The sequence below is a fragment of the Aspergillus costaricaensis genome (genome assembly GCF_003184835.1).
Source record: "Aspergillus costaricaensis CBS 115574 unplaced genomic scaffold BO79scaffold_5, whole genome shotgun sequence".
Taxonomy (NCBI): domain Eukaryota; kingdom Fungi; phylum Ascomycota; class Eurotiomycetes; order Eurotiales; family Aspergillaceae; genus Aspergillus; species Aspergillus costaricensis.
Window position 1 is genome coordinate 1225951 of NW_020291805.1, and position 11431 is coordinate 1237381.

At 50.9% G+C, this 11431-nt stretch overlaps 4 protein-coding genes across 4 annotated transcripts; 2 read left to right on the forward strand and 2 right to left on the reverse strand.

Moving 5' to 3' along the window:
* Positions 1 to 793: 793 nt before the first annotated feature.
* BO79DRAFT_277343 (uncharacterized protein) lies at positions 794 to 1851 on the forward strand (the record flags this gene model as incomplete). Its single annotated transcript, XM_025687813.1, has 2 exons — positions 794 to 955; positions 1015 to 1851. The coding sequence occupies 2 exons, from the start codon at positions 794 to 796 to the stop codon at positions 1849 to 1851; spliced, it is 999 nt and encodes a 332-aa protein (XP_025543344.1).
* A 684-nt stretch (positions 1852 to 2535) lies between these two features.
* On the reverse strand, positions 2536 to 2970 carry BO79DRAFT_285424 (uncharacterized protein; the record flags this gene model as incomplete). The annotated part of the gene is made up of 1 exon (XM_025688352.1): positions 2536 to 2970. The coding sequence occupies exon 1, from the start codon at positions 2866 to 2868 to the stop codon at positions 2536 to 2538; it is 333 nt and encodes a 110-aa protein (XP_025543345.1). The 5' UTR covers positions 2869 to 2970.
* Positions 2971 to 3561: 591 nt separating this feature from the next.
* On the reverse strand, positions 3562 to 6447 carry BO79DRAFT_189489 (uncharacterized protein). The gene is made up of 2 exons (XM_025680663.1): positions 6000 to 6447; positions 3562 to 5940 (listed from the first exon to the last, which is right to left on the reverse strand). Exons 1-2 carry the CDS (start codon positions 6245 to 6247, stop codon positions 3777 to 3779), a joined length of 2412 nt encoding a protein of 803 aa, XP_025543346.1. The 5' UTR covers positions 6248 to 6447; the 3' UTR covers positions 3562 to 3776.
* Positions 6448 to 9253: 2806 nt separating this feature from the next.
* BO79DRAFT_207560 (snoRNA-binding rRNA-processing protein UTP15) lies at positions 9254 to 11033 on the forward strand. The gene has a single exon (XM_025682197.1). It carries the CDS (start codon positions 9334 to 9336, stop codon positions 10957 to 10959), a length of 1626 nt encoding a protein of 541 aa, XP_025543347.1. The 5' UTR covers positions 9254 to 9333; the 3' UTR covers positions 10960 to 11033.
* The last annotated feature ends 398 nt before the right edge of the window (positions 11034 to 11431 follow it).

Here is an 11431-nt window from a genome sequence, read left to right on the forward strand (position 1 = left end):
TAGAGTGTCCATGGAGCCTTTATTTAGTTGAAGATTAGTGTTAGTTTTTTCTTACAAACTTAGTATTTATATAGATAATCTCATTGAGTATTAGGATTCAATTTGTATGAATCTAACGTGAGTGTTCACGTACCTATTCCCTTTAGTAATACTAGAGCTGAGCAAGAGGCAACCTGTCAGATAAATCATAATCAGAATCCCTTGCACTGAGTATTTTCCTTACATGAGAACAGAGGTAGAGTAAGACTCCAGCTTCGGTCTCACTATCAAACCCGAGGGGATGTCGCCGGGCGTGGGTGCCCGTGCGCCCGGTCTCCGAGCATTATCTCCTTTGCTTGGGATACTTGGGATAGAAGTAGCAAGGATATGGGAAATATTCCACCTGTCATACTATTGCTTAGCAAAATCCTCGAAGATCAATGCTTACTTTGGGTCCAGAGTAGAAATCAAGCAATGCCCAGATTCGGTCTCATTGTCAAACCCGAGAATCTGAGCGCAAAAAAATGAGATTTGTAATATGTTTGCATCTGAGGTTATCCATGCAAACAAGCACCCCATACCAACTAAGTAAATAGCCAATCACATGCTAGGTTCTTCTCCAACAAACAGAGCAAACCAGACAAATATCATCGTGAAGAGCGGCTGATCCGTGCGATGTCCGACATGGCCATTCAACAATGTGATCTTGGACAGACCATAAACTGGGTCAATTTCCTGCCAGAATGATGCTTCTATGTATTTCATTATCCTCTCAATTATACAATAACAACTTTGACTTGAAACCCTGACAAAAATGCAGTCACCCTTGGCGCAGAAGAGATTGGCCGGCTTTGACTTGGTCCAAACCAACTATAAAACAGTCGGCGATCACAACATCCGCGCCGATTTCATCATTCCCCAGTCAAACTACACCGGCAAGCGGCCAGTTATCATCCATTTCCATGGCGGGGGTTTCGTAAGTGGCCCACTCACTAGACAAGCACCATCAATACGTACGATACTAACCTGCAGTAGCTTACCGGAGACGCGCTCTTCTTTGAATGGTTCCCCCAATACCTCTTCGACATCGCGAAACAGCACAACGCGGTGATCGTGTCTCCGAACTACCGCCTCCTTCCCGAGGCCACCACCCTTGACCTGTTCGACGACATTGAGGATTTCTGGATCTGGCTGCATTCGCCCGCAGCGTCGGAACTTCTCTCATCCCAGCCTAATCCAACAGAACTCGACCTGGATCGCATCATTACTGCCGGTGAATCCGCCGGGGGCACACTCAGCATCTGTCACGCCCTGGCGCACCCAGAGGAGATCCGGGCTGCAACAGCAAGCTTTCCTGGCTTTCTCAGTGCTCCTGTCGAGGATGTTTCCGCACGGAAGGACCCACCTCGTTTGAGCGGTCTGTCTCTGGAAGAGGCAAACCGTGTTGTCGATGAAGCGATCAGAGATAGTGAAAAGGGAGTAGTCCAATCATCGATTACGCCGCCTGAGCGATTGCCTTTAATGCTTGCCATTGTTGAGGTTGCACGCCTCTATGAACTCTACGAACGTGGAACTGAGAAAGACCCCCGGCGGGCATTGCGGCACCCTATGGAACGGCTGGATGAGCCGGACGTCAAGTTCCCCCGTGGAGGTATCTCTATCCGACATGGCCTGGAAGATGACATCTTGCCTCCGGAGGATAGTCAAGCCTTCGTGGACAAGGCAAGGAAAGTGATGGATGGGAAGCCGGGAGGGGATAAGATTGTTTTGGCACTGCGGCCAGGGGGTCATGGCTTTGAAAGCGAGACTACAGGAGATGAGGAGTGGTTGCAGGAGAACCTGCGATTTGCTATCGAGGCGTGGTTGGAATAGATTATTTGACATGGTGTATCACGGCACGAACATTGCAGAAGCCTCTATGTCGGACTCAGCCAGAACCTCTCTCTTTTGTTGATAAATCAAGATGATACATATTTAAATACTAATGCATTTCTAACTATTATATCCATTTTTTCACTCTCATTGAATTACAGTTCGTTTCTGATCTTTATACAAGTACCATTCTCTTCGCAAAAGTACTGCGATGCGATCGATCCGTCTTCCGCAGCCCGAAGAAGCAAGTAAGCACTAGCAAGAGTCTACATTGTAGCTCAAATACTTCTAAGTTCTCACCATTCCCATCATCATTGAGTTCCCTAACCTGCATCTTACGAACATTCCCTCTCTCTGTGTGACATCCACAATGTGTTTATTTACCAAGTACAATCCCATTCAATAAAGTAATCATGCTAACCAACCGACATATGATATACCCAATCTAACCGACGACCTAGACTACGGCCCAGACATTCACGCCTAGCTTAAACAGCTCGACACGGTACAGATATAACCCATCACCAACTATCCCAGCAATCAACAATAACACAATGTATGTACAATCATGCTACTCAATATTTCGGGCTATCATATGATCACATTTTATTACCATTACCATTATCATCGAACCAGACATGAAGTCCTTACATACACTCAAATAAGCCAGGGAAGGACTTTTAATTAATAAGTCCCATCCTCCCACTCCCCCTCATCATCATCCTCATCCAACTCCCTAATAGCCCTAGTTCCCCCCGCAGCACCCATTCCACCCTGAGTATCCAACAACGCGCCCTCCCGACCCGCTGAATCGAATCTCCGTTCCTCGAAAACCGGCTCCTCGCCTAGATTCTGGTATCCAGTGCGGACGGTAGTAGCCCCAGTGGGGTCGGTGTGTGAGGTGGTGGCGTAGCGGTGGCCGGTCGATTCGGTTTGAGGGTTGTTGTTGTCGTTAGAGGTGGAAGAGGAGTAGGAAGAGTAGGCGGAGGAGGAGCTGGAGGTGGTGCGGTAGGACATTTTGTTTGTTTGTTGTTGTGTGGTGTTGTGGTGGTTGTATAAAAGATGATATCCGAGTATATTCAAACAGATTCAATCAATTGACAATGATATATTTCTTATAGAATAAAATAACCTTCATAGTTTTAATCAAACAATAGGCATTGTCCTCGACCGAAGAATCCCCCTTATACCTACACCTTACCCCCCTAGTCCAGTGGCAACAACTGTGATGTCATCCCCTACCCCCCTATAACAGTAACTATCTCTGTGATCATTCCGTCCCCACCAAACAAATAAGAGAAAATGTATGGGTTCTCCGCACGGGTTCAATGTCAATCAATGGTTCATAATGAAGTCAATCTGAATCATGGTTCCTTCCCTATTGGTTCGTGATGGTCTCATTCATTGCGGGTCTTGGCCCTTCGAGTCTTCCATTGGGGTTCTAGAATTGCTTTTATCCAGGTTTGTTGCTAGTTTTGCGTAGGTATTGGCTCAGAGGGGGTTCAATTGCCTGTACGGGGTATAGTGACTGGGATTAGTTTTGAACTACGCTGTGGTTGTTTATTGATTACTCGTAGGTCTACTCCACGCTAAGGTGTGTTTACTGTACCAGCTGTTCATATGAAGTCACTGGGCGTGGCTGTTTGTAGATAATTATATAAGCTGGTTCGATACTACCAGTGTTCGCGTATCGCTTCCTTCAGACAGAGTGAAGACTTTTGATGAGTAACATTGGTATCATAAAGATAGCTAGCTATCTGACATAAGAATGAAAAGCTACCTAAACCGAAAGAAAAGACATGACAAAAAGCTATCTAAAGCAAACACTTGAACCTGCCAGAGACAAGAAGAAAAGAAAAACATCCTATCTAGAGAAAAAAGATGCAGCACATCGCTGTCCATAACGCAAAGACAAAAGTATCTATCTAAGACACGTAACTAAGGGCATATCTTTTCATGCCTCGACCAGATCCTCCAATATCTATCGTATTGAGCTCTCGGCTCAGAGCATCGTAGCTTTGATCAATGTTTCCATAACTTTTTGTTGGTAACCCAACAGGCACCTTAGATGGTATAGGGGGGTTGTTTGCCTCGGCATATAGCCTCGACGGAGAATTAGAGTATGCTTCGGACATGGACTTGCGATGTCCGTAGTCCTTGGGAGGACTGTCTCGATGAACGGGGCTGCGGAAACGCACAACAACTCCCGGCTTTTTGGTTTTTCGTTCGGGCTCTGGGGCCCAAGTATTTGTAGGCAAATGGTCAGAAGGATCAATTTCCCGACCATCATCCCCGATAATGGGGCCTGACTCTCGCGCTGCTGGCTCTCGCGCCGCTTCAGGAAGATAGGAATCGGGAGAAAACGGAACAGGAGACACCTCTCGGCCCCTCATCGATGGGGGTCGGGGGCTGACTGATTTTCTTCTAGGGACAAGCTGATTATTGGGAGCTGTCGAAGTTCGGCTCACAAGTGACCGAGTATCGACAGGTTTCTTCAGAGGATTCTCGTCATAGAGACCACGAGAATGTCTCCTATTATCAGCTGGCTGATGAACCATTTGCAGCGGATTTTCATCGAAATTACCGCTCCTTCGTCTGACTTCTCGCTCATACGCCGCGCGATCCGATTCGGCTGCTGCAACTACCGGATCAAATCCAGGAACCAGACTTGCTGGCACTGCGTTTGTTGTGGCCACGGCAGTTTCCTCACGTCTGCCTCTGGGGTAATCCCAATTGGGATCCCACGACGGGGTCGTATGCAGACTGTTGTCCGAAGCAGGCTTTTCCATCGGCTCGGGCATGGTAACCTGCGGCAGAGGAGCTGGTTGTGTGTACGCCTGAGGAGCCGGTTGCATATACGTCTGAGGGGCAGGTTGCGTGTACGCCTGAGGGGCAGGGTTCGGCGCCACTGGCACTGGTTGGTTGGAGGGAACCAGTCCTGAGCGATGAGCGGGTGGAGGGGGTGGAAGTCCGTCTTCTTCTTCATCCTCAACACGGGGTTGCATCATCGCGTATGACAGGGAAGAAGGCTGACTGTCGGTGAGAAGTGGGGGCGTATATCCAATCTGTGCATATTCACGATAATGCCCGTAGGCCGGCTGTTGTGCACTCGAGTTCGTCGAGGCAAACGAACTGCTATCTGGTATTTTTGTGTACTCCGCATGATAAGACGGACATGAACTTGTATTGTACGAGCTCGTGGCATTGCCGACGAGTGAGTTGCTGCTACTGTGAGGCGGTGCCTGGCTAGCGTACTCAACTCGGTGAGGGTTTGGAAGGAGTGGAAGCAAGCTGGAGCTGTCGCTCATCGGTGGGTTGCTATGCTCAACATGAGGCCTTGAGTATTCATGATTCTGATAAGTTGGCAATGAAGTCGTGCTATGTGTGGCACCTGAACCGCTGTCTGAAGGATTGATAGGATAGGGACAGGGATTCGTGTGGTAGGATCCCGTGGGATTGGCAACGACCATACTGTTACCTTCCAGTCGTTGCGGGCTTGCGTATTCTCTATGGTTGTATGTAGGGAGCGAGGTGGTGCTATCACTCATTCCAGAGCTGCTATTATCCACTCTTGGCTGTCTGAGGTCTTGATGATGGCTGTGACTGTGGTGGTGGAGGGTTGGAGCCGGGTTCGTGCTCTCATTAGCACGAACCGGTGAGCTGCTCGATGTGCTTGAGTGCGCCGAAGATCTCGGGCGAGGATCTGAAGGAAGTGGCCGTCTTTTGACATCTTTCAACTGCCTGGGACCAGAGAGGGTACCAGGGCTAGGCGCCGCGGGACCTGAGCTGAAGGATGCAATCTTCCTTGGGTGGACCTTGTCAGAGGCGGGCGTTCTTCTTTCGATCACCGCTTCATCTTCGGGTCGTGTATCATAGTAGGTCATTTCAAGCCGGACTTCGCCAGCGTATTTTCCACGGTATTGCAAGGGATGCCAGTGGTCGTTTTGACTGCCGCCCGGAATGATCAGATCACTCAGATCGACCCATGTTTCTCCAATGAGGTCGGTCTTTTTCTCATCGTTGAAAACAGATACTTTCAATCTGTAGTAGTCTGGAGATTCGTGTACGTTGAAGCGAAGTTCATCATCCCTACGTCAGTTAGCTTCGTCTATATGACGTCCAAGTTCAGATGGTGGCAAGATACATACCATTTGGGTGTTTGACCACCTCGCAGGTCTGTACCAGTCTTTTTTGCTTCTTTTCCAAGGCGCGCAGCACAGTACGGGTTCTGCTTGCCCATTGTTTTTCTGTTTGGGAGGTTTTTGGCGCGGTCGGCGACGACCACCAACGTGCCAATAATTGGGCCATCCACGGACATATCCGCAAAGATGCCCGCTGCATGAGCAGTGTGAGCCATTGCCATTAAGCCCCGCTTGGGGACTCTGGCGTCCATCATGTTGCTAGACTATCCTAGGGAGGAATATAATGAAGGAGTGACAAGACGCAGTTCGGTAGGGGTGGGTTGACAGAGAGCGTGAAGGAGAGTAACGAAGGACAGATGAGCGTTGGTTGGATGGTTTTGTTTTTCAAATGTGGAGCAGCAAGGTAGAGCAGTAATAGTAACGAGAGACCAGTTCGTTTCGCGTGAAGTTGTTTTGCAGAAAAGAGTGCAGGGAGGGGAGAAAGGGAGGGAGGACGGGCATAGTTCTGGGAGCTGGAGGATCTCGGCTTATCGATAAGCAACGCGCGCACTGATTGGGTGGCGAAAACGGGTGGGGCCGGCCGTAAAAGGGGAGGTTGGGCGGGTGATGTGGCTGGGAGTGGGGCTTTGATTGGCCCGATCGCGCCTTCCTGCTTGGAATCATACAAATCAATACCAGTAACTTTCGTTAGATTACCCGCGTTCTTTGTTCGGATTGGTTGGTGGGGCTGGTGGCGGATCCCAGGAGTCACAAGGTGACAACCTTAGGGATCTGGCCCCCATGTGGAGGCCGGGTTGTGAGATAACTTCCAGCCACGGATTTCTAACCTGAGACGAGTATACAAGACAAAAGATGCTGCACACGTACCTGGATGGGCCTGAAAATGCCACGGATCCCTTTCCGGTTCTCTACCTCATGCGTAGAGCTGTCTTTCGGCCGTTCAAACGACACCAAACATGACCGGACTCGACCGCATCAGACGAGGCCATCGCACGAGGTATGATGCTTGCGGTGTCAGTGGAGATGGACAGGAAATCATCCGACGCTGCGGCCGCCCTGCTAGTTAGAGCGGCAGCTCCGTTACAGTGTCTGCCTCCACTCCTTGTGCTGTCGCTGCAGCTTCTGCGACGCCATTGCATACGTCAGTCCCAAACTTCGTCGAATACGCCTACAATGCAGGATGTCAATAGTATACAATTCTGCTGCCTGTGCACTGCATCGGCTTCAGCTTATCCCAGCCACTAAAATTAGGCTTGATTCGTAGAAACACCACAAGCGAAATTGAGCTTCGTAGGCTGATGTCATGACGGGGCGAAGCAATCTGGTAAGGCACTCTCGAAAAGTTCTAGTCGTGCCATTTTTCCACCAGGAACCCGTCAGGCCTTGAAGTTGGCAGATGTCTACTCCGTCTTCCGTCTCGGAAAGAGTCAATTGAATTCGCGAGCCCGCTGACTCCTGGTCTAGACTAACCTTGGAGTCGCACCCACGTGGAACGCAGGCGGTTAACTGGTTAGTGGTTAGTGTAGTTAGTAGCCTGTGACATTCCGCAAGACGATCGGCAGCGGCAGCTGGGGTGTGGCTGATCGGCTCTGCACGGCCGGGCACGAATAAGGATGGGTCGGACGCTTCCCACGGTGTCCCGGGTGCCTGGCAAGCTGGCCAATAGCGGGTGTCTGGGCTTCCGTGTAAAGTCAAAAGATGAAGAGCCTGGAGAAATCAAGGAACGAGAAATCAAGGACAAACCCCACTCGAGTAGGAATCTGCCCCAAATGGAAGCTTGCTATGGAGCAATGCGATATGGCATGGTCTCCATGCTTATTTCCCCCGAACCAGGCAATCGCCCTGTAGACGGAAAATGTTCGGCCAGGCACATACCTAGATCAAGCTCCCCACAACTGATCCATAGCAGGATCCATTCTGTATACCCAAGTATAACTCCAATCCTGCCCGATCAGAATCAAAACGGTCAATGTCTCACTCCACAATGGTCCTTGGCTAATCTAAGCTACCATTGTCTGATGGTGACAACATAGATGTCGGTGCTCAAGTGGGCCTCAGATTGTGATAGGGCATGAGGTCGGAGACATCGTCACATCTAGTCACACTTGACTGTGAGGTGAGGTGGATATCATTTTTGGTAAGGCGTTGATGAGGCTGTTGAGGCTGTTGAGGCTGTTCAAGACCTCGGATCCAAGTTGTCCAATGCTTGGGTCTGTGTTGGTCAACACGCACAACTGTGGAGCAGACGGTGACTGGAATCTAGATAGGAGCTACCGGTCAGCAATGGTAACCAAGCTATAGTAAGTCCATTCTCTGAATTGGTCACCGATACTGACTTCGACCAGCTTTGCAGTAGCTTCAGCTCATGATTCATGACGTGGTTTGGCGTTCGGCGGTGAGATGGGCCTGGGCCTTTGTATGCGGTCTGGACGTTTGCAGATTGCTGTCCAATGATGGGTACGGGGATAATAACAGTCAGAAAAGTAGAGAGGAGAGGGCCCTATGTGTTGTCTGTGTGGGTTTGATGCTTGAATATTTGGGTGGCTGCCCCCGTTGTAGATAGTAGATCTGCTGTTGTTAGTGTCAGGGAAGCTACGGCCCGGACAGACCAGCCGCGAGGTACTTTTGTCTTCCCCATTCGTCTTTACTAAAAAGTGAGCAGAAAGAAAGATCCTGGTGACTTTTTAATTGCATAAATTGACTTTTATATATCTAGATATATAACTATATTGCAATTGAGACAATTGCTCTTCATAGAGATGGTTTCCGGTCTTCTAAGAGTCCTTAAATATGCTTCTGTCAAATGCTATCCTACAAGTCACTCTCGGTGTCAGCACTCAACCACATATACCTCAATACAACTTTCCTCTGGACTCTATCTTCATAATGATCTGAAATCAGTGACTGATGTCCATCTACTAATTCTAGTAACAAAATATTTCTCACAACATCGAGGACTATCTCATGGGATACCCATCGTGAACACCTGAGAAAGCATATTACTCATGAGTAAGAGCTACTCAAAGCCACAATTCATAGCAGTATATCCCAATCTTTAAATCTCATAAGGGCAAAATTCACAAGGTTCTTCCTGACGGATAATTTGCTGATGGGATCAACTCCAAATGGACTATAGCAGCGTCGCGCTAAACCTAATCGGGTGCCGATAGACTTTTCCCGATGCGATAGAGGCTCCGTCCAAAAAATTTCCCCGAACCACTTTGACGACGCCGACAACGTCCAAAGCGCAGGCTGCTGGCTGATCCTCTCCTCGTTATACAATTCGGCAGTCTTACATTCTACTTCCCATTAATCCATCCCAACTTGGGCAATTGCAGCCATGGCTGCCCCCGTCCTCCCTCTGCAGCAGGTCAAGCTGCCGGCGCTGCCCTCGACTCGTTTGACGCCGGAGCAACAATATTGGAAGACCTTCAAGAATCCTCTCCTCATCCCCTCGCCTGCCAATGGCCCCGTCAACCTCATCACGCAACCCTCCGCTCCCTCCTCTGCCTCCGCCTTTCCCTCCCTCACCCAACCCCCCGATGTGTTCACCGTGACCACCGGCGCCCGCGTCCAGATCTACTCCATCCGCACTCGCAAACTCCTCCGCACAATCACCCGCTTCGATGATACGGTACGAGGCACAGATGTCCGTCCCGACGGACGAGTCATCGCCGTCGGTGATGACTCTGGTACGGTGCAGGTGTTCGACGTGAGCTCCCGTGCCATCTTGAAGACATGGAAGGACCACAAGCAGCCCGTCTGGGTCACGAAATTCTCCCCCAGCGACCCTACATGCGTCATGACCGCCAGTGACGACCGGACGGTACGCCTGTGGGATTTGCCCAGCGAGAACAGCCAGAAAGTCTTCACCGGCCATACCGATTACGTGCGCAGCGGTGCATTCATGCCGGGATCTCTAGCCTCCTCTGGCCTGGTGGTCTCCGGTAGTTACGACCGGACCGTGCGACTGTGGGATCCCCGTGTCGAAAACCGGTCCGCAATGACATTCAAGATGGGCGCAGCGATCGAGACGGTGCTCCCCATGCCCACGGGCACAACGGTGCTTGCGGCGGCCGACAACAAGATCGCGGTGCTGGATATCGTGGCCGGCAAGCCCCTGCACATGATTCAGAGCCACCAAAAGACCGTCACGTCGCTGGCGCTGGCGTCGAACGGCGAGCGCCTGCTCTCCGGTGCGCTGGACGGCCACATGAAGGTATTCGAAACGACCGGCTGGAACATGGTCTCGGGCTCCAAGTACCCGTCCCCCATTCTCTCACTGCGCGCGATCACATCGGGCATCGCCCAGGAGGACAAGCACATTGCCGTCGGTATGCAGTCCGGTCTGCTGTCAATCAAGACCCGGCTGTCCGGACAGCAGAAGATCCGCGAGCGCGAGCGTCGCAAGGAGATGCAAGCGCTGCTGGAGGGCAAGCTGGAGGAGCACGACCGGAAGGCAGCCAAACAGAAGAAGCAGCGCGGATCCGGGTGGGAGAAGCGCCTGCGCGGACAGGACTTTGTCGGTGAGGGCGTGGACATTGTGATCGAGGGGCGGGACCTGAAGAAGCGGAAGAAGGAGCAACCGTGGGAACTCGACCTGCGCAAGGCGAAGTACTCTGCAGCCCTGGACCAGGTGTTGCGGTCGAACGACAAGACGGCACAATTGACGCTATTGACGGCGCTGCGGCATCGGTCCGCGCTGCGGGCGTCCCTGCAGAACCGCGACGAGGTGACGCTGCAGCCGGTGCTGCAATGGGTGCACAAGAACATCACGGAGCCGCGACTGGTGCAGCTGAGCGTGGAGGTGGCGATGAACGTGCTGGACATTTACTCGGGCAACCTGGGCCAGTCGGCGCAAATCGACAAGATGGTGGAGCGCTTGCACCGACGAGTGCGCGACGAGGTGGAGATGGCGCATCAAGCGTACCAGACGAAGGGAATGTTGGAGATGCTTGCTGCGTGAGCAGGCAGAAACAATACAAAAAAGCATAGTTACTACTATTGGATACCTGGATGGAGTTTGGTGGCTACATAGATGATACATACATGCATACTTCTTAACCCTCTTCTACACACCCATCCAGTAGAGAACTACACTACCTACTTAAGAATGATCACCATACAACCTCGAAAACCCCTCCCCAGTCGGCTGCAACCAATTCCTCCCATCATACTCCCACCCCTCGGCCCCCTCAATAACATGAAACGTATAAGCAAACCGACTCTTATCCCCGGTATTCCTCTCACTCTTATGCAACACATTCCCATGAATCAACACCAACGACCCCGCCTTAACATCCACCACCTCGACCTCCTCCCCTTCACCCTCATCATCAATCTCCAAACCCCTAGGAAACCTCCCCCCCTCATTCTCCACAAACCCCGTCCCCTCCACCTCCCCATTCTCATTATGCACCCTAACAAACCTCCTCCCC

Excerpts from the sequence above, each read along its gene's own strand:
- BO79DRAFT_189489 (XM_025680663.1), bottom strand. The coding sequence starts at position 6,247 with ATGATGGACGCCAGAGTCCCCAAGCGGGGCTTAATGGCAATGGCTCAC. Across the intron at positions 5,941-5,999 it reads GGTGGTCAAACACCCAAATG|GGATGATGAACTTCGCTTCA; the intron begins GTATGTATCTTG and ends TAACTGACGTAG.
- BO79DRAFT_207560 (XM_025682197.1), top strand. The coding sequence starts at position 9,334 with ATGGCTGCCCCCGTCCTCCCTCTGCAGCAGGTCAAGCTGCCGGCGCTG.